Source organism: Malurus melanocephalus, unplaced genomic scaffold (genome assembly GCF_030028575.1).
Source record: "Malurus melanocephalus ecotype Western Australia unplaced genomic scaffold, MMel_1.1 scaffold_43, whole genome shotgun sequence".
NCBI classification, from domain to species: domain Eukaryota; kingdom Metazoa; phylum Chordata; class Aves; order Passeriformes; family Maluridae; genus Malurus; species Malurus melanocephalus.
The window spans coordinates 1,895,619-1,918,968 of NW_026623275.1; the positions used below are offsets into that span (position 1 = coordinate 1,895,619).

Below are 23,350 nucleotides of genomic sequence, written 5' to 3' on the forward strand. Positions count from 1 at the left end.
ACTAACAGAGCCCAACTTCAGCTGAAGCATCTCTGCTGCACAGTTTTCTGGGTTAAATGAGGAAAAAAAGGGGGTTAGTTAGGGTGAAACGTTTTATCCTCATGGTAACGTTTGGCAGAGCTTCACGACCTCAGCCATGGTCCATTGCCTGGCTCCTCCATCCCACTACTCAAGTTCAGGTAACTCAAGTGGATGGAGCAGAGAGATGCCCACACCACATAAGCACAAGAGGCTCTGGCAGTAACAAATTGCCATCAAAACCTCCACAGTGTCCACTGGTGCTAGAAAAGACCCACCCAGATGTCAGCRAAAGCAAAATCCCTTCACAACCACCATGTGAAAGTAACTAATTATATTTACTGCATCCACTGCTTCAGCAGCAGAAGGAAAAAAAAAAAAAAAGACCCATTGTATAGAAGACCACGAAGACCACTCCGACACAGGTGCATCCTTTCYTGGCCTGTTCCTCTCTAGAAAAGTGAAGATGAACTGGGAAGCATGCAAGCAATCCACCTGCCAGCCCACCGAAAGGACAAGGGGGTCTCACTGGGGAGGTGGCCAACACCAGTTTGTCCTACCAGGGCCCCAGTGGGTCCAAACAAGCCGAATAGTAAACTCTACCTCACAGCAGATACAGACACCTGGAATTTGGTGTCTGTTCCACTACCCACCCCATTACCATGTTAACCACTGGGGAGGAGGCAGATGACATACACCAAATTTACTGTCTGGTACTGCAAAACCATTAATTTATCTTACAGCTATTTTACTGGCACAACCCCTGCTCTATAACAGCGCTCTTTTCCTGACTATGAGAAATTATTGGGCAGTTTGTGCTAACTGCTTTCCCGTCATGTTTCATTTCCAAACACCATCTTCTGTCAGTTTATTCCCATTCAACCCAAAGTGACTGTCAGCATGAATACAGATGATCTGTTCATTTTTATAATGGTCTAATTTTGAGAGCAGTTTCCACCTCCCCTACTCCTTGAACTTAAAAGGCCAACCAAACCCAACAAAACAAAATAAAAACAAAAACTAAAGAAAAGTGAAACCAAATAACCTACCAAAGCACTAGTAGATTGAACCTCAAAATTACAGAAAAAACATTCTGTATATGTCATTGACCCATTTGAATATCACTTTGTTTGAGAAAAGACAAGAAATGACGAAAATGGAAAAGAAACAAAAAAATGGAGGAAAAAACAAAGGGAAAAAAACCCAACCAAACCCAGAATCACCCTACTCCTGTCTGTTATATCTGCATATAAACATTTTACATCATAAATAGGCAAATTCTCCATTTATATTTCTGCTTACTCTACTAATTTTAACATTCTACTAAAAGGAGAAGCCGTCTTGARGGGCTGAACCCTGCCCTCCTGGCACCCACAAATGTGCATCTGCACCGGTAACATTCTGAAAAAGCAGCAAAATCCAGTAAAGATTCGGAAGAGGAATGCTAGGGTTAAAAAGAAAATACAGAATCCCTGGAAATGGTCCTGCACTGCAATTATGTAACTCAATATCAAAGGTGCGAAAGCTAGAATGAAAATATTTGATGTGACAGCTCTTCACCTCAGTTGTAGCATGCCCCATCTAAATAGCAGGAGAGCAGATGGTAATTTTCAAGCACATTTAGACCGGAATGCAAACGATACTTAAAAATAAATACATAAATAAACAAATAACACTATACATGGAATAAATAAAGTGAAGCCTGTGTAGGGGGAGAGAGCGTCTTACCAGGCTAACCAACGTAACTGGGGAAAAAAGAACCCGCCACACACAAATTTACAGTCACACAAGCCCTTCTACAGATCTGACATTTACAATTTATTTTTCAGCTAAACCACCAACTTGTGGAGCAATACAAAGATGCATGCACTTGCCCTGGCAAAAGCTTTCAAAGTTCATTGGTATTAAATCTGCAGCCCAGTAAGCTGTGAAAACTCTGTCCTTTCAAATGAAGCAGCTTTTGTATACTTGTTTTGAAAATTTAAAGTGAATAAGCAGACTGCATAAAATTTGTTCAAACACCCATCACTACCTAAAGATTTATGCAATGTCAGACTCAARCTCCAAGTTATTTTAATGATAAGTAGCAACAAATCATTTTAATATTAATAAAGACTGGTTTCAAAATGCTGCTTGCTTCACAGATAATGCTGAATAGTCTTCCAACTGTCCAATCAAATAAATCAATATCTGGGGTCATGGCAGAAGGGGATTTGTGAGCTATACATGCTCTGTATTTAATTGTCATAGCAAATCCCAGATTTAAATCATCACTACGGCTGAGAGAGCCAAGAACAGGCAGTGCCGTGACTAATAGCAGTGCCTACCACTGCCCAGGAATCCATGCCGTCAGGATGTTTCTGGATATGGAGATACACCAGATATATGGAYATGCATACACAATATATTTATGTATACATGCATACGTATAGTACATCCAAGACACAAYTGAACAAAACTAGAACCAGATGGAAGGGAAAGGACAGAAAAACACAGTGAGTTGTTTTCAAGCATCTACTATTCTCAAGTATGGCTGTCTGAAAGGAACGCCCATGCACACCTTTCCCAGTTCTCCTCAGCAATAGAGTAGGACCAAGATGTTTTTCCGACGGTCATCTTTCGTTACTCATTCTGTTCTAAAAAGTGAAAACCAATACCTGACAACTAAATGGAAGATGTTACGAATTTTATGCTTAAGTTGTTTTAAGGAAAAAAACCACACCAGTTTGCCCACTTAAATAAAAATTGTGAAACTGCTTTTACATGTACTATTTTAACAATGCATGTATACACAGCCTACTGCAGATACYAATCTTTCAGGGATCCAGTAACATCCTACATCAGTAAATTATGGAAGAAAAAACAAAACTAATTGTGCCTGAATAAACCATTGAGCACTCTTACTTCAACAATCCTTATGTTAATTATTCCAAAGCCCTGATGCTTCATTCAGAGCAAGGGCACCTCAAATTTAGAGCTTCCCCTGCCTGCACAGGTATGTGTCCTGTGTGTGCTCTCACCAGTTCAGGTCAGTCACTGCAACATTCCTCTTGGTGCAGTCACTGCAGCTTTGCAAACGCCCACTTTACTCTTTGCATTGGCCATGCTGTCCCTTCAGTATGTCCCTGTTGGTTTCTGCTTCCCCTACTCACASTGATTTCTGAAAGTCTTCTCCATCTCATCTCCAAAGCTTCTCCTACGATGTAACCCAATTAAGCCTGAGCTGGCACACAAGACAGCAAACCCCACTACTCTTGAAAACAAATCTAGAGCCCCAGWGCCAGAGGGCAGTATCTCATGATGAAAATACGGCACATTTGACATCAACTAAGACCAAAAAGATTTCAAGACAAGATTGTATTAAGGGGCAAAAAGTGAGATCAAAATAAATGCAATTAATTGCTGAATCTACAGCAGAAGTATTTCCACCTGATGTGTAAGAGTAGATATCAAAGCAAGCTAGAACTCGAGCACGCTGAAAACTCAGATTTCACTCCCACATTTTGCAAGAACACCATTTCTACTCAATAACCATTATTTGGATAAAACACTACTAATATGCAGCACCGAGTAGGTATTTTATCATTTATTTGCAAGTATCATGTGTTTATAATAAATTAGCATAGCAGTTCAGCAGCAGAGTCAAAATTTGCACCCAAGCATCCTAATTACCAGGATTTTTTCTATACTCCAATTCTAAAGTGTTATCTCATTTGCTCATTAGTATGTAGCATACATGCATTACTAGAAGCACATACAACTGAAATTATCATACATATATAACTAGTTACATTTTTATTAGGTTTACTGAAATTTAAAAGAACACTGAACTATTGAATGTGAAACTTACATGTAAAATTGCAATAGTGTCTTAAGTTTTAATTTATTCGCCAAAATAGCCCAAAATTTCTAAAATGAAGATTTATATTCAATATAAAAAGTAGTAACGGTATATTCATTGTCTAGAAGAATGAGAGGTTATTATCTGAAGCAACCTGTGTGTATTGCAACACAGCTTACAGGTATTTAAAAAATATAAAGCCATTTCTTAGCTATTAATAGAGCCAAACTAAACTGATATGATTAAGCCTCAGTTTAATCCATGGTATAGTTTTATGAATTTGTTAAACTTGCTTCCTTRTGGTCCCTCTTGGAAAGGAAAATGTCAGTATTGAGACCCTTCCTCCCAAAGCATGCCAAGGCAGAGAAGAACAGATACACGGGAGTGCTTAGTACACTTGCACACACTCTCACATGGAAACTCCTACAGTAATCTTTGCCTTATTTGTATGTTTTTGATTTCACAACGAGACTGAGAATCAGGATGATGGCTGACCAACATAAAAAATGCGAAAAAGCATGCTCCAGAAGTGTCTCATGCAAAGTCCACACCTGACCTCCTTCCCTTGGAGAAACTCTTAGCTAAAAAAAAAAAAAAATACAACAAAAACAACAAAAACAAAACTAGCTTCACTGTTTAAACAGGCGTTACAGAGCTGGGCCAAGTCAAATACAGGCGATAAACTCATGTGTGTCCATTCACTGGGTCTCCTGTCCAGAAGTCCTCCCTATCAGCTCCAGTGGGTCAGTTATTCTCACAGCCATGCTTGCCCCCTCTGTGGAGACCACTACAGCATGCAGGCTGGCTGCCCTCGCAAAATAAGGTTTCTTCTCTGCAAAATGCAGATGCAATTCTGCCTATGATTCCAAGTGAGACACAAACTACCATTTCTGCGTCTTCTGAACTCTTAGAGTTTACATGTGGTATTACAGAAGAAGTAAGAATACCTTCCATCTCCAGAAGGTGTTTTCACACCTTCTACATGCATTTTAAATTACTTGCCTGATGGCAAACATCTTGGGCCCAGAGAACCCACCTCCAYAAAAAGCCCTCAGTTATACAAAATTAGGAACCAGTACACATGGTTTTTTCAGGAATTGAAATTTCTGCTTTCTGAGGGCATAACAGTGTGGTGCAGGTTTAACAAACTGACCAAACTGTTGGAATGTGTGATTCACTACAGAAAGAAAAATAAATACTCCGATTGCAACATGGCAGAAGGAAAGTGATTTCACATTCATGTTCTTCAACACTTTAAAGACCATATTAATTTTCAGACCTTTTGGGGTTATTTTGATTGTCTGAATTACCAGAAGGGCACAGCAAGCCTTACACGGCATTTGCACATGGCCACAGTTCTCCAGCCAATGGGCCTTCCTTCTCTGTGGAAGTATAGCCCATGTATACCTTTGTGCTGCACTGAAAAATTCTTTAAAACTTCTSTTCCATGTACTCAGTTATACACAGGATCAGGCCAAGAGACCTGAATCACCTACTTATAACCTAAAAGGTTATTCAGTTCTTTGGAATTTTTACTATCAACCACACTCTTCAGTCCACTATAGCCTTCCTCACCCTGTATCTGAGCACCATCTCTATTAGCCATTTTGAGGCACCAAAACTCAGATCCAGTTTGCCAGTATCAYTTTCTTTTACTCAGCCAAATATCATATTAATGCTTTTAAACTACAGGACTGAACAAGGAACTTGCACTCAACTGATTATCTACCATGACCTTCAAAGCTTTCTCTGTCACTGCTTTTCCAGAAGAAAGCGATACCCCGTAAGTGAGAACTGCATTTTAGTTGGTAGATCACAATGGATTTATTCAAATCAAAGTATTCTATATAAGCCTGGTCTTATCTTCATTTAAACTGGCAACAGGAAAATGTGGTATGAGTAATGTATTTTAATCTTGTGTTGCATTTTTTTTGTTATTATTTTAAACAAAACTTTTGTYTCACTGATTGGTAACTATTCTGTTTCAGTTTATTATTAGCTCTAGCTTTCACAGTGTGCTTGGCAAGTCTTTTTGCTAACCAGAAAAATGTATTTAAATATCCTCACACACTTATTTAAGCAATTAGGTCCTTAAACAAATATTTATTCAGTCCTTAAGTTTAACATGCTTATTACATTATAAAAATGGCAAACAGAACATTTCTTTCTTACCAGATCGTTTTTTAAATTCACAATTAGTGTTCATTCATAGTTGAAGAAATTCTACTCCTTTTAAAACAGGTCTTCATTAGTTAAAGAAACCACTTAAAAATAAACTTGATCCACATTCAAAATATTCTTTATAAACAAAACAAGAAATTGCTTCAAGAAGTGAAGCTTCTTGTTCTAAAATTCTGACAGATGCTGGAAACAAAAACAGCAGGACAGCATTAACTTTTCCCTCAATTATTTGTTTAGTTTAAAAACTTTTAAGCCATTCCAAGCATCATCTACAGAGAAAAAAAATCCCTCCCAACTGATTAATCTCATGACCATWCCCATCTTTTTTGCTGCTGTCTCTCTGAAAGCAACAGACGTGTTTCTCTATGTACACAACGTATCTATCAATCTATACACATCCATGCTCATAGATTTTATAATGCTGCTTATTTGAGTTCAGTTCTTTCTGTACACAATTTACTTATAACAAGCTATGGTCCTTACAACTAAAAATTCACTAGTTTACCTCTGTGACTAGTTCTTCCTCATGTGCTTTTGAATTCCTCAGTGCCAGATACAATGCTTTTCCAGACAAATTGCTGCCTGCATTTACACGTACAGTTTTAAACAGAAATTCCTAAGGGTTTCAATACATGCAGCAGACGTTGTTTAGTTTGTGTYCCCCTTCTCTCCCCAGCGCAAATAACATTCTTGAGGGACTGGTCATCTTGCTTATACTTCAATTCAGTGGTGCCTGGAAGGAACTGTTTAGTGCCCTCACCTCCTGCCTTCTATGCCACGAAAGTAACTCAGAAGCATYTAGTATCATTTGCTTTTGAGTACTCAGTTATTCAGAAATCCGTAATATCACCCTTGATAGTGAATAYCACTTCCCTTCCCCTTCTATTCATTCAATTCTCTCTAAATAGGTTATAACCATTTATTTTAACATTCCAATCCTGTGAACCTTTCCACTAGATTTGAAGTAATATCAGGCAGACAAAATTTATWATTGTAAATCAGAAATTTCAGCTCCTCTTGTTTATTATCCTGCCTGCCAGCATTAGAGTATAGGCAATTAAATGGGGGTTTGTGGTAYGTGTGTGGGGGGTGCTTCTCCTGTCATGTTTAGTGCCTTGATCACTGCTGTCCACAAAACCATTATTTCAAGCTCAATGTGTGCCTACGTGCTCCTGTAATCTTACCCTCCAGCCCCACTGTCCCAGCTCTGAGCACTTCCACTTGCTCAAGCCCAAGTGACCCCAAAAAACAGCTTCTCTGCTTAGAGAAGAGCTTAGAAAGAGCTCAGACAAAGAATATGCTCCCCAACCTTTGCAGACAATAACCACCTTCTCCAAAACACCAACAACTTACTATACCAAATTATTGACCCTATCAGCGGGACACTTGCAGGATCTTTGTTTCTGTACTGCTTATCAGGAAGGAAGGCCTTCTGAGCAAAATAACTGGATAAAGAGGCTTTTAAAAAGCTTYTGCCTCCTGACAACTAGCATCAAAACCCTACCTTACTAATGTGAATTCTTCCATCAAAGCTGACTTACAGGACAGCAAAATGCAGCTGGGGAAACTGGGAAAGGGAAAACAAGAGGTGCTACGTTTTTTGCACTAAATGGAAGAGGTGGGTTTTCTCCTAACTCATGGGATGTTCGAAGACTTCAGAACATCTCTTGGTAATCATCTTCTGGGAGTCTCTACAGCCTTGAGGTAGAAAGTGAACCACCCTGTCCTTTCTTTATGTTAGAAAAGGCCTGTCTAGGTATATTTTCTGGTCAGTGGAACAATTMAGGCTTCCCAGCTTCAGAGTTCTCCAATCCCAAAGTATGGATTTGGTCTGCTTATTTCTGCCTCCTTGAAATTTCTGAGATAGTATTTTTGTTCTCTACCCAAAGAAAGGGTAGAGAACATACTGCTTCGATATGCAGTATGGCTCCAATTCTGTCAGTGGTACTGTAGGGTGTCTAAAGGCACGACAAGTCCAGGCACAGATACCAAAACGCAGTAGCCAGCCACACGCCATCACCAGCTTTGTTCAGGAGAAAGATAATCAACTCTTTCTTTTAAGATTGGCATCTGCACACTTACTTTCACATGGCAAGTCTTTCCTCAATAGTTATCAAAACATACCCCCATCCACGGCTGTGTCAAGATGCATTTTTGGTAATACAGGTCCAATTTTTCTACAGCCCTACTGTCACTACATTTACCTCGACTGTCTCACAAGCAGAAGGAGAGGCCTTTGAGACAGATCAGCTCACAGCCACTGCAGTTTCCTACTAAATAACTCCATGAAGGGACAGGCTGCCGCAGGAAGGGCTGGTAGCCTCGCTCCCCTACCCAAATGTGAAGCTTTCCATGCCTCCAGTCGGAAACTGCAGTGGTAAGTGCAAAAATGACATGAATAGCATGACCTTAGGCAAATTTCACTAAAAATCATGTAAACCAAGGGGAGAGCTAATGGCTAGCAGTGGCCTTCCTGAATACAAAMAGGGCTTCAAAGGAAGCCCCCCCAGCAATATGGTTTCCTCACCCAGGAGAGCAAACAGAAGATGAGCAAGCATCCATAATACYTCTATCCAGAACAAAGTTTCAGGCTTTCATTGTTCACCTTATTTTCCACCAGTAAATACAGTGTAACAAACAATAGTAATGTAGCAGTATGGTCAAACATGTACACCTCTGCCTCRGCTGACAAACATGTTTGCAAGGCTCATTTCACCTTCAACTAAACAGAGAATGTTGCCCCAAGACAGGGAATCTTAAGAAAAAAAAATAAAAGACAAGAAAAGCCCCTCAAGGCAACTGCACACAAATACACTGCTATATGTTGCTTGCTCCAATAAGCACTTAAAACTGATTTCARCCGTAGGAAAAATTATGGGACAAAAGTGAATTCACATCTTTTCAAGGAATCCTACTGCCCGATACCTTTTTTGAACACAATTGAGATTTTCACAGCCTATCACATTCTGGTATCTGACTATCTTGATTTCTAAACCAAGATGTTAACAGCATAGAGTAAGAACTCCAGCAAGTACGCAATAACAGGACTATGTTGTTTTCAACCACTGTTCAAATACCACCTGCAATCTCTTGCCAACTACATGAAAAAAACGAAAGAAACAATATATTTTTTTTTTAGAAAATATTAAATCTTATTAATCTTAATGCCTTTTTTAGGTGAACCATTCACAATATTTATTTTCCAYTGTAATCTCAAACGTCCTACACCAGGTGGTTATTGGACAAATAGTACTACTGAAAGCAACAAAAGGACAACAAATACTGCATTTCAAAAACGAAGATGGCATAGCAATAAAGATGTGCAGATTTATGTTATATTCATTGTAAAAATATCTCCAGGCTAATCACAAACTGTTAAGCATTCTCAGTATCTCCCACTGCTGTGTTTTCACTTGGAAGGGGGAAGAAAAAAGGGGGGAAAAAAAAATCTGTGATTCAAAATGGAAGTTCAGTAATTATTCACAGCCCAGTATGCAATCAGCAAAATGACGGGCAAAGTTCTCAGCACATCAGCTCAGACGTATGAAAGCAAGGCATTCCTTCCCCGCGGTAGGCGGCCCCATGTCAAGCAGCTATGTGCTAGAACTTGTCCTGTGCTACCTGTTCAAAGGAAACTGTGCAAGAATATTTCAAGCTCTGACAGATACCACTTTGTGCAAAAACATCCACAGGAGTATTACAAAAAAAGACAGCACTGATGTTTCAGCAACCCCTGTGTCAAGAAAGGTGCTCTCCTGCATTTTTATTGACATGCAGGAAGTGGATGATCATTCTTTGTACAATCAGTGCTTGCACTGCCAATACTGCTTCTCTACTAGTCCCAGGCTCCTTTCCATGCCTTCCACCAAACTCTTATTTAAGAATTTGCACTCACTTTCCCCCTTTTTTCAGAGAAATGATTATTTGGTATTGCAAACGCTAAATAATCTGTGAAATGTTGCATCTCTAAAACAGTAAAAAGTAYCCAACAAAACCAAAATGCAATTAAAAAACCTACCATTTGCAGCATTTTAGTACTACAAGATTAACACCAAATGCCAAAGTGCATTCTCCTTTCTTTCAGCAAATATTTCATAAATTATTGAGATCACTTAAGTTTATCATCTGAAAGGATTCAGGATGCAGYCATTCCTGCCTGTGTCTGGAAGTGCAATACCTAACATCAGGTCTGTGTATAAAAAATATTTTTCAGGTAAAACCACATTTTCTCCACTCAGCAAAACACTACAGGTAACACAGATCTTTCCTAGAAGYAACAGTCTTACAAACAGGTTAACTCTTCTATTTTTTAAACCAGGAAGCTGAAGTTTCTAAGTTCCTGCAAGCAAGTCTGAAGTAACTCCAGTAAAAACACAGCAACTCACCATACACAAGGTTCTGATATTTTGTCAAGTTTTTATTCTGCTATACAGGATATTAATGCATGCCGAGAATAGGAGTGTATTTTTAGTCAGTTCTACATGTAGAAGACAAAAATGGGATGACAGAACACAACAGAGAAAGAAGAAAGAAAAGCCTACACCTAAGTATATCTGATCTTTYCCTGGATATTCTTCAATTACTTTTTGTGGTTATGCTCTTCTTGTAACCCTGGTGTTATAGGCCTAAAGGAATATTAGAAAACATTATTTTTCTTRTAATGTATAAAATCAAAGAAGAAAAGGCCAAATACCCCACACAATCTTGGCATTTACAGAATCTACTCTTCACCATTTGCTGCAAGACTGTAAATTTACTCAGGTCATAAAACAATCTTCAGTTTGAGAAGGATACATGCAATTTCTCACAGCATCACCTCAGAGGACTAAAAACCCAGCTGCCTGCTCTTCAACATCAGGCAGATTCTTTTCTTTGATGAACACRAGGTCTAAAGTATAGTTTTCTGCAGAACTTAAGGCTCATTTTAGARATAATAGTTTCCTCCCTAGAATAACCTTCCAAACATAAAAGGGCCATAAATCTATTAAGTACACACTTCCCAAACCTGCAGGGGGATATCTTGGCCTCTGATATTCCTCAGTTTTGCCAACCAGCAATAAAATGAAACCAATGAAAAATACAACCAGACAATTTGCATCTGTCCTTTAAAACACTCTCCAGTACAGTAGAAGTGTCAAAACACACGCCAATTTTCAGTGCTGCCAGCTGGGGAAGTCAGGAGAGACAGCAGAGAAAAGCAGTGGCATTTCTGWGGAGGGGCAGGAGTAGCTAAAGCAGAAGTCCTTGCAGAGCAGCCGTGATTGCTTCGTCCACGCACAGGCTGGGTCTGTTCTTGGCATGGACTCTCAGGTGGTTGTTTCTATTAAGCACCACTTGCTAAGCATGGAACAGTTTGGAGAGAGAGACAATCCTGTGGAAAGAACAGGATTTCGCTACCCTGTCCTGTAAAGCATGTCTTTGMCAACATGGCCTGTAAAACACACACGTACATAGACTCCAGATAACTAATGTTACTTCTATAATTAAAACAACATCTTCTCTATAAGTGGCTATATAAACCTTRTTTATTTTGATTGGACTCTTGTCTCAAAAGACAAATTATATTACAGTTTGCCAAGAAATATGCAGAAATCTCTTCATCACTGTCTGTAAAAAAAACTAACAGCAAGTGTAATTTGTCCCTTTGATGTACATACCAAAACTAAATCCACTCACTTTCCTAAAGGTGTATTTGGTTATAAGATTCAAATWTGATTTCTAATAATGTCACTGAATTGTTTACTACCYGGGTCTTGCTCTTACACTCAAATGCAAAAAACATAACTAAGAAACGATATTCAAAAACGAAGAAAAACAACGGAGTCTACAAAGAAATAAAACAGTCATTGATTTTCTCCGTGTGACTCTTCCACACCCCCAAAAGACTTTATAAGATTCAGCGATTAAATACATTATCAGCACGGATGCAAGAATTTAACACATTTTTTTTCTATTTTAGGCAAAGCAATGAACAAATGCCAGAGAAGTACCCAAAAATGGGGTCACCCAAGGTAGCAGAAGAATAAAAGCCTACAGAGATTGCATGAGCTGTAGATTTGAGTTATTCCTTAAGTTCTTAAATCCTTCTTTCATTGATCTTGAAAAACAACAAAACACCAAAAGCTTAAAGTATTTACATTAGGATTTTTAGATGTGCCCAATTAAAATAGTTATAAGGAGTAACACAATATATAAGCAGACATGAGTATTAGAAAAATTACCTACAGAGAAATAAAATAGTCTTAAACATATTTAAGAATTTTTTTTAAGAACTTGTAACTCATCAACTCTCACAAAAAGTCTTAATGTTCTAGGTGATAAAACATGCAAAACTAAAACAAGGTTACTGTGCAAGCTTGAATTACACTGCATGGATCCATGTAATTTAAAACTGACTACATAAAAACAGTATGGAAAATGCTTTTGGGTTTTTGCAGTACTTACTCTCCTATTGTAATTTTTGCACAGGTTTTGCTGAAGCTAAATGTAATACAAATCTTAGTTTATTAAAAAAATAAGTTGCTGTTAGCAACAGGAGTCTAATCTTGAACTCCTGAAACAGCAGGTATCTTTTGAAAGGCCTATTGTTCCAAGAAGAAAACTACCTGACTGTCCCAGGGTGACCAAAGTAAAGACTACTGACCTGTCTCATTCTGAAATTCCCTTCAATTGACTTAGAGGATTAATTCTGCCTACTCTGCCATCAACTAAAGACAAGTCACTCAACCCCTGCAACATAGCCCTGAAGTGAAATTGTATTTCCAAAGAAGTCACAGCAAATTTCCCACTGATTTCACCTTCTTACCTTCAGCCCTATTTTCAGCTGTGGGAAACACACTCCCTATTTTTAAAAAAGCATACTCTATTGCCTCCCTTGCCTCCTTTGAGCAAGTTCAAATTTACACACAAATGATAACATCTTCTGAGAAACTCATATCATGTTTAAAAAAAAAAAAAAAAAGCTGAGCTCCCTCCAGAATATTGGGAAATACAGTTACAATATGGTTACAAAAATCTTACAGTATGTGTGCATAATGGGTTGGGACATCATTTCAACAGTTTCGAGTGTCAATTATTCTTTGATTAACATTATTAACAAAAATCTACTATGACTATAATATTAAGAGTAACAGTCAATTACTCCTTACCTACACTTTAAAATCCTCCTGGCACAGTCATTATATGGCAGCTGTTGAACAGAGTAATGCAGCAGCCTTTTCTTAAAGCAAGATGCCTATTTTACTTCAAATATAAATAAACTCATGCCTCCTGCTGCCACATAAAATGAGCTGTTCRTAAGTAAATTATTCTGTACCTTCCTAGTGAAGCAGCAAACGGTCCTCTGTTCTCCACTCCTGATCACCAAAATCTATTTCCTGACTACCTCCAGTACAGACTGACAGCTAATTCTGCTGGCAAACCCAGCTCCCAATAACAAAGTAACTGCTGCTTCCTTTAACAGCAACCTTTTTCAGAACACCAGCACAGAGGACTTTCATGTTYTCCTGCCTCATGCCCCCACTTCCAAGCAGAATAACAAATGTGATTACAGCTATTGAATATTCCAGCTAAACGACAATCGTTTAGCAATAACAAAAATACATTTCATTTGTCATAATATGTTGATGATTCTCACACACTTTCTGTACAAATGTTGTCTGCCTCTTATTCCAGTATGGATGGAAAAATTAGCATTTACTGAACATCATTACATAGTAATTCAACAAATAAAAACGTTGACCCAGTCTCATTTCCGAGCTATCTCTCAYCAGCTGAATGATCGGCTCTTTTCCCTTTTCAACATACATTTTTTTCCACACTGTTTCAAAGAACGATGGAAGCTACTGAAATGTTTCTATTTACCATAATAATACAATTCTGTTACTTTAGGGATTTTCTTCGGTAAACWATCTCAGATGACCAGCATTAAGATGAAGAGATAAACTATCATAAAGACCACAAACTTATGTTGAATTTGATTCTGTGATTATCTGTAATCTGTGCTCACCTCCCTCTATAGAGTGAATTACACTCAATAGAAGGGATAATTCTAAAGGAGACAATACAGCATAAAGCCTTATCCTGCCATGAACTAAAGTAGCAGCCGTTTTTTCAATTTAGTCAATGAAGCTTACTATACCCAAAAGAAAGAACCATGCTAAACATTTTCCTACAGTCTGCACAAGCAAAGTACTTAGCATTTTCCTAAATCTGAAATTTAAAAATCCCATTTCTTTACATGACAAAGAGCAGCAACTTTTCTTCGCAATTATTAACACTTGACTGTCAAAAGACCCATTCTTAAAAATGACCTTACAAGGAAGACAACTAGCTGTGACTTCTTGTCCCTTTTTCTGGTTCAAACCTTACATTCTCAAGGAAGTAGCAGTTCCACTTGCTTCATTGATTTTTTTTCTAGAAGTTTACAGAAGATCAACAGAATGGCAAATATATCATTCAAATAAAATGTTATTGAAGAATTCTTTATATTTAAAGTATTTTTGCTTTTAACAGAACAGAAGCTGAAAAAATAATCCTTTAGAGTTTCAACACTTCTGCTTTCCAGGAATCAACGAAACAGGTCCTAAATCTGCTAGTGACAGCTCCAAATAAATGACCAGTGAAAAAAGAAAACCAAAATAAATAAAACGAGCAAACAAAAACACAAATAAAACACACACACAATCCACAAAAATCAATACCAAAAGAAAAATAAATGCCCTAAAACCTCCAAGGTAAATCAAACAAAAATCTGGAAAAATGCACTTCTGAAGCACATGCTGATCAAATTCTTACGTGTGTGCATCAAATGCATCTATCAATCTTTAAGAAAAAGCAACACATCTCACTGTTTTGTCCTCTGCAGGTTGTTTTTGAGATTCAATCACACCGATTCATCGTCTGTTCTTGCAAAATATATATACTAGGAACTGAAAATGGTGCTTATTTTCTGTGTCTGCTCTTTTAACCAAAACTAGCATCAATTGTGCTAACATTTAATTAGGAGCAAAAAACTGCAACGAGTATTTAATATCATCTAGGTGGTGAGGACAATTATAGACAGAGAGGACAAAAAAGGTCACCACTTGACTAGTCCTTGCTGTATGTGTGCACYACATATTGAGTTAATGACAGTAAGCCTCACTTTCTTGGCGTGCTTCAATCTTTTGGAATTAAAATTACTTCAGAAAGTAACACACACAACCAGCCAACCAGTAGTAAACACATGTGTTTGCTAGCTTTAAAACTCTACCTGCCAAGCCAACAGCCAACTGATTTCCTTGGCGTGAACTCGACATTTCCAACCCGGGACATTACCCAATATGAGCGCTGTAAACCCTTTCCTAAATGATGTAATCMCACTGCTGCTGCTATAGTTCTGGTTGACTTGCAGTTTCCATTACAATAAATCCTTGGTACATATTCCTAGAAGTTTTACAGTTTTTTTTCCCCTTAAAAAAAAAAAAGCTACTCCAAGTTGAAACTTGCCATGTAAGACAAAAATAAGCATATTTTCCTTACACCTCAAAATAATCTGCATATCAAAAAAGCTGGGAAATGCGATTAATGCTTCTCTAAATATCTACAGTTCCATTCTYAAAGCAGTGAGGACACTGATAACATTTAGTTTTCAACTATGCAAATCAAGAAAATTTTAAAAAAATTTATGGGGCAAGTGATAGGCGCCCTTTCATCTCACAGTATTTTTATAGCAAAAAAAAAAAGATAAAGAGACCAAGGCTCAGGCCTCATAACTTGTCTTGCAGCAAGCAGGCTCAAGGCACTAAAGCAACTGCATGATCAGTACTGAAATGTTCCATTTTAAATAGCTATTAGGAATGGCTGTTGTACATATCCATGCAAATACCTTTCATAAAGAATTTACTATGCATTATAGCAACACGATCCTATTTACACARTAAGTTGTTGTTCCAGTCCATCAAGTACACAAGGAATTTTAATGCAAGCTAAAAAAAAATCAATTAGGCAACGATCATCTGATTAAACAGGCACATCACACCATTCAATTCTTTCAAACATATTCATAAATCCAAACCTTCAAACTTTGCTTAAAACTTTCAAACCTACATGCGAATATTTCAGGTATATGATTTTTAAGCTTAATGAAATTCATTACAGAATCCWGTATTGCATGTTATTATCATGAAAAAGCAACACCACAAAAAGCAGAAAAAAAGCCCCTTATTTTGATGGGTATTCTGAGGTCATTTTATTTAGAAGAAATGTCATTACAAAGCAGCAGAAGGCTATCCTACAGCACRCAATACTAAAGTACAAAAACACTTTGAGAGGGCAATCAAACCAAAGCCAGCAGAAACTGATCATGCCATCATCGCTTGCTTGACTGGGGTTCAAAATGGGTGGGAGGCAAAAAAGATTTTAAATGAAAAGCAAATTATTGTCTTTATAATCAGATTTTATTACTCAGATAGTATTTCGCTCATAGTGAGAGTGAGAGATATGTCAAGTCTGCAATCCTACAGATTAAGCATATGACTCTTTTGGCATCACCTTCCTTTCTCATACCTTCCCTTTCATATAGGTRTCAAATCAATCCAATTCCTTTATGTATTTATTTGACTCACACTGAGTTAACTGGACATGCCTTAAAAACATCACAGAATGCCGCAGCACTCTTCAAACTGCTTAGCACTTTGTCCCAAGAGGCTATCACTCATCTTCTCATGACAAATCTTTATCTCTGTTGTCAAGTGTCAGAGAAGAAAGCGAAAATCTTAGGTTACCATTACCTTTATCACWATTTACCTGCCTTTCCTATATGCCTATTTATAAATCTCAACCCCTTTATCTTTAGCTATATTAGTGCAAAGAGATTTCCTGGATTTCAAATTGTGCCCCTTATGTAAGGCTCAGTGTGTTGTGCTGGAGCTCATCATCAGTAACTCATCAGAGATGAGTTCCAAACTCAAACACTTAGGAGATCTGCTTTCTCTCTTCTCAGCATCCTTTGCAGTCATGTCACAGAACCCATCCCATACCTTCCATAATCACTTTAACATYCTTGGATTTCCATACAGAATTTTAAGAAAATCTGGGGCTTTATTTGCACCTYCATGCTTGGTATCAAGCATGCCTAGACCACCCAGCAGTTGTAAGAGAATGTCTGCAGCATTTCATAGATAGCTTTTTTACAACTGGTTAGCAGCTTGACACCCGTGCTGCAGATACGTASGCTGACTGCACCTGATAACATTTCATCTTTTTCATCCGCTTTAATCTTTCACTGCTTATGCCAGAGKCCTCCCTTCCTGCAAGAGAGCTTTTCCACCTCTGGGCTGCAGGCTGGAACACACTATTCTCTGCTGCAATATGACATAGACCAGCGAACTACATCCAGGCAATTATCTTCAATTCTACCATTTCCATTAATTTTAGCTCAATCTTTAGGRTGTTGTTTTTCATCTTTATTTCTTCATTTGCAGCATCCTGCAGCAGAGCCTRCAAGTTAAAATCTGTCAAGTCCCATAGTTCTAACCTCAAGCCACAACACTTGCTGACAAAGAGCCAGACTTAACATTTCAAGGTCTTCTTCAAAATTCAAAAATCTTCACAGTTTAACAAAAAGCCTTCTTGTTTCATCCAAGGAAACAGAGCTGACACCCTCAGCTATCTTTGGGCAACAGAAAACTATAACTTAAAATAAGAACAACCTCTCCCATTGATGYTTCCCACCCTTCCTACAGAGTGGCACTTCCACCCTCATAATCCATCTACTCAATCCTCTCTCTGCACAGTACTTAAATCCRAGCACGGTATGTGTTTAAGGCCCTGTATTTTTTATGCAATCGAGTTTTTGGAAGTGCCCTGCGCTTTTGATAAATTCAATGTGACACTGTAAAGCAGCCCAATTTCCAGAAAGTGCTGAGATTCATCTTCTGAAACTTCTGGCAATATTCTATATTTTATATATATAATATCTAAAGTAGGTACATGCTACACAGTTTTAACAAGCGTAGATAGGCTCTCCTTAKTTAATATTCATGTCACAGGAGTAAAAATCCAGCCAGGAATCAAACTGTGGCATCCTGTGCCAAAGACAACTTACCACTCAGCTGGTAAGTTGGCAATTCAATTTACAAACCTGCATTCCTGCATTTTAATCCTTTGTAGAAAGGTGGTAATATATGAGCAATATGAAAAGAACTGGATTCAGATCATTAGAGGTTCACAAACCAAACACACGAAGCTTTGGAGGCTGTCCAAAACAAAATCATGCCTAGGTGGTGATGTCCGTTCAATAAAAATTCAATGTCATAATTATCCTGTCCCTTTTTCCCCGAAGAGCACTGGTGCTCGGGCCGGCGCTGCCGCTCAGCCACTTACAGCAACGCTGCGAGAGGAGACGGATGGGGCCGGCAGCCAATGGCRGTGCCAGGTCACTGCCTGCTGACGGGTAATTTACAATTACCAAGCAATTAGCAAATGCACTGAAAATTCAACACTCATCTCCGCGTAACACAGAATAACTCATTTTTAAATTAAAAATGTGTTTTAATAACTTGACTTTGGCTACAGCTACACAGAGAAGAATAAAGCCTCCTTTATTCAATTTCTCCTCCCTTTTGCAACTGACAAAATGTTTGCTGTCTGAATCTAGCAACCAAATATATTGTTTGGCATTTCTAAACTAAATAATCTCTTCCTTACCAGTAAGCATCTATTTAACAGAAAATAATTAAAATTAAGACTGCTGCTAATGATACTGTAATATATTTGAAATTGCCATTTAATTAACTGCCTGATTGACATGCTGTCCTGYTGGATGGGTGATAACAAGAATTGGCCAGGCACCTGTCTGCCAGGAGTCCAAAATTTTTTTTTCTTTTCTATATTTAACAATAAATGACATCAAAAAACCTACTCTGTGACTGGTCAGTTGCACAAAACAAATGTTCTTTCCCAATTATGATCAAGTCACTAATCTGTGGTGCTGACAACGCAGTGCAGAGCTCTCCCTGCCTACATTCACATCCCTAATTAAAAAAAAAAATTAGCAAAACATTAACTTCTTGAAAACCTTGGTTTATCTCTCCCTACAGGAAACTGCTGTATTTTCATTAGTATATAGCATGCACACTGGGCTTGACATTCTTAAAAACGGTAGGAAAAAAGCACAAGAAGTCTCCATCAACTGTAAAATCCAGGCAGATAAAAAGAAGATTCTTACCTTTCTATATACTCAGATTTATTAAAAAAAAAAAAAAGCCTGACTTTAAAGAGCTGGTAAAAAAAAAAAAAAAGGAAAGAAAGAAAAGCTACAGACTCCTATCAAAATGAGAAGAAAAAAAAGAAAACCAACCACTACAACAACAAACAGCTGATATAAATATGTAACACTTTTGTATGCACTGGACTACACTAGCCTTGATGTACTGCTGTCAGCTCTAGGTTTTCATCTTACATTTAAATGTATCTAACAGAGAGAAAGAGAACATAAAACCCAAAAAAACCCCAAAAACAAAACAGCAACAACAGCAAAGAACCAAAAAATATGCAAGGCTAAGTGGTGTCAACTGGAAAAAAAAGAAAACTCATGGCATTTGACATACTTCTCTCTCTCCAGAAAGATACCAGCAACAAACTAAATCCTTTTTAAACTGTAAGGGATTTCAGAAAACATTCACACTGTGAATATAATTTATTTCGTTTTAAAACAGTCCTTCATTCTCCTTCCGCACAAGAAATACTTATTTCTGTGGTTTTTCCCTTGCTCCCTCTGTATTAATGCAGTGTCAGAAGGGAAGAGAAAGAGAGGAGGGAAACCAAAGCAACCCAGAAAAATCCTCCACAAACCTGTTGCTGTGGATACTGCATTCCTCCCATGGCTGCCGGGGCTCGGCCCTGCATTCCCACGGGATAGCGCTGGGGGCCGGGAGGGCCGTAGGACTGCCCGGGGTAGGGGCTGCTCTGCTGTGCCTGAGAGTGAGGGTTATTGCCCATGCCGTACAGCTGCGGCCTCTTCATCACCATCGGATCCATCGGACTGCCCTGTTGGGAAACACAAGCAAAGGAAGATTTAAGACATGCAAAGAAAAAGGGCAGAATCGTCATGCATACCACGGGCAAACTATACACGTGTTTTCTCAGTGCTTCATACATCAAATATTGACTTGACATACAAACTGGCAAAGTATCATATCCTGGCTCTCTGATTAACTAGATGAGATTTTAAAGGGTGAGTTTGGGACTTCCATTCCATTCAAAACAATTAAAAAAAAAAAGCTGCACCAAAGCTTGAGGCTGTTACCAATAGAAAAAGCCCAAAAGTTTTCAGCTTAAAAAATAAAGTATACAATAGCAAACTAGTGATGCAAATTAGCATTACTGACCTTAATGTTAAAACAAAGATAAAATAAAAACATAAATGCATGTCCAGGAGACATAAACAGTGGACAAGCCATTTAACCTTGCAAAAACGTCTGTTCTCTTACATAAAAAAGGAGAAAGTGGAAAGAAAAGGAAGTTTCCAAGGAGTGCACTGCATACAGAACACTATTTTAGTATTTTCCTATTGCTATAGCACACACTAATAAGTTTCCAGATCAAAAAGCAAGTCATAACCCACATTTACATGAAAGTTTATTTGCCTCTTTAACAGACCTCAGAAAATCCAAACTGCAACCAGTGATGGAGGGGGGAAGGGAGGTAACAGAGTTAAGTTTTATTTTTAGACTTTTTGGCAGCACTTACCRAGCCCTGTAACAGTTTCAGGACAGGTGTCAACCATTGTGTAGTATTACTCCCATGTTTTATTACTGAGGACTAACTGAACCAGAAAAAATACCATACTTCAGCAAGTGCAGCCCTGTATTCTTAATATGACATCCATTTTTTAATTCCTGAGTTCTGGTTACATACATGGAAGTCTGGGGTGGCRGCGGGGTGGGGGGAGCTTTCCAAAAGTCCATCACAATCTCATCTTCACGGAAGTGGCCCACATCTCTTGCTCCCTCCCCCCAAGAAAAAAGACCTATTAATTCACCCAGCCAGCCCACCCCCCACCAGGAGCAGGATTCCCTCCTGTGGCACATTTTGTACATGTTTTCCTGCAGTGTACTGCTGACCAGCTTCATTTTAAAACCTCCTACGTAACACGGCTTTTAGAAATCCTTTCTGGCTATTCTAGTCTGATTTAACAGTTATTATGACAATAACTAACATTGCCCACTCCCATCCCTGTTTCCTCTCGTTACTGCTGTTTGTATTACCAACACACTACTTTCTTTTCTTTTTTCCTTATCCAAAATACGTCCTTTCCAAAGTAGACACTGCTTAATGAATTCTTTCCTTACTGCAAATAAAACTCATCAAACCTCATTTTTTTTTCCACTGGCTCTCTCCACCATTACCAATACCAATTTGCCAGGAATGTCACCCAAAATTTATGAAGTACTCTGAAGTACTCTGTAGCACACTACACCTGAGGAGATGGAAATGATAACCTCCTCCTCCTCACATGACGCTTCCATTCACTTCAGAAAAGGACCACCCTTTTTTGCTACCATAGCAAATTGCACATTCACATCTAATTTTGGGTGAGTATTACTCAGCAATTTTCCCTTTATTATTTGCCTGCTTTGTAGCTAGATTAGAAGTTTCTATTTTTCACCACTAAATGTCTCTGGGTAATTTACTATTTATATTTCATACTTCTCAAAATCAATGGTTCCTCAACCACTTTAGATCACCCGACCTACAACAACACTCTCAGATTTTTTTTTAGGCCATCATGCATTCTCACCACAGTTTCAACTGAAAACACAAAAGCCAAGCAGATGAACTATAGATTCCTTTTTTACAGTGTCCCAGGGGACAGCTTACATTTCCTCCTATAGACCACAACACTTTATCTAAGTTTATTTCTGTGTTTTAATGTTCATTCTGAGCATCACCTGTCATATTCATCTTCTCAAATATAAATCCTTGTTCAAAACAAGTCTTAAGCTTCCTCCATGAGATTCCTGTGAAGCCAAACAGCACTGTTCATTGCCACTATCTTCTATTTCAGGGAATAATCCCCAGATCTCATCTCCAWTAACAACAATTACTAAAATTCAAGCTAATTAATTTTGAGTGTAGTATTTTCTGCATCCAATTCTTAAATATGAACAATGCGGACAGCTACACAGCTAAAACAATATGACATTTTCCATTATTAAGACTACTTTCAGGTGCAYATAAACTTTGCCAAACTTCAAGCATTTAGGCTGAAATTTTCCAGGGCATATGTATGCCTGAGGCTGAAATTCTCTGGAAAATTCAGCAGAAGCAGTTCAGCTATGTCTTAGAATGAGGTCACAGAAAAATACATGGTTTATGTTCTCACATAAAACACTTGAAAATACTTMTTGAATACTATGCTTTGAGGCAGAGAATTTTAATTTCCCAGGGTGACACTGGACATTTGTGAAAGGCAAGGCATGTGCCCCTGTCAGAGAGAGCACCTGAATGTCACCAGACTGGGAGCATAGGAGTTATAAACAGGAGCACATGAGGGGCAGGGCAAGGCTTCTTCGAAGGAGTTACAAATTACATACAAGGAGGTTGCCTTGAGTTTACCAGACAAAGAAAGAGGGACAACGAGCTAAAAAAGCAGTGGCGATAGAAGTGAGGCAGAGTTGAAGGGGAGAGGAGGAAACAAGGTCAGGAGGTGACTTGGATACAGGCCAAAGAGTCTCTGTCCTCTGGACTAGTGACCTCCAAGCAGCGGAGCCTGTGTGTGTGTGCTGGGAGAGTGAGCCTCAATGCCAACACATGGCTTCCTTCCATTCTTCTCACCAGCCTGCCACCACCACACTTCTCCATGCTCTCTCCAGGTGAGCTGCTCCACTTTCCCTCAGGTGATATCCCTCCAATTCAGAAAATGGAGGGATGAAGAGCCTAAGATACTGCTGCAAATCCAGTCACCAGGGGCTGCAGTGTCTCATACAACACTGGAATTGAGGGGGCTGTGGTCACTGGATAGAAAGGGACCTGGAGATACTCAGAACTTACTGTGAACAGTGCAAGTCAAGCATCTGGAGRTACTTTAATAGGAGAGGGCTAGACTGAGAGAGCAGTACGTGCACCTGGGCAAATTACTGGGACACACCACAGGACCCACCCTAGCTGTCAGCATTGCCTCTTCCATCCTCCCTCCTAAGAGCTCAGGGAAAGAACACAATGTAGAATGCACTATCATCTCTAGAGCTGAAGAAGACAGACTCAGTGAGGTAACGTCTCATCCTATGCACTGCTCGGTCCTTTTGGGGGGGTGGCAAGTCACCA

General features: G+C 38.6%; 1 protein-coding gene across 5 annotated transcripts in view; it reads right to left on the reverse strand.

Annotated features, from left to right (window-relative positions):
- The window catches only part of ARID1B (AT-rich interaction domain 1B), a 322,664-nt gene that overhangs the window by 270,397 nt on the left and 28,917 nt on the right, over positions 1–23,350 (reverse strand). For all 5 annotated transcript variants that reach the window (XM_057364866.1, XM_057364865.1, XM_057364867.1 and 2 more), the window contains exon 2: positions 19,877–20,071. In XM_057364866.1, coding sequence (XP_057220849.1) covers positions 19,877–20,071 — 195 coding nt within the window. The remainder of the gene's footprint in view (positions 1–19,876; positions 20,072–23,350) is intronic.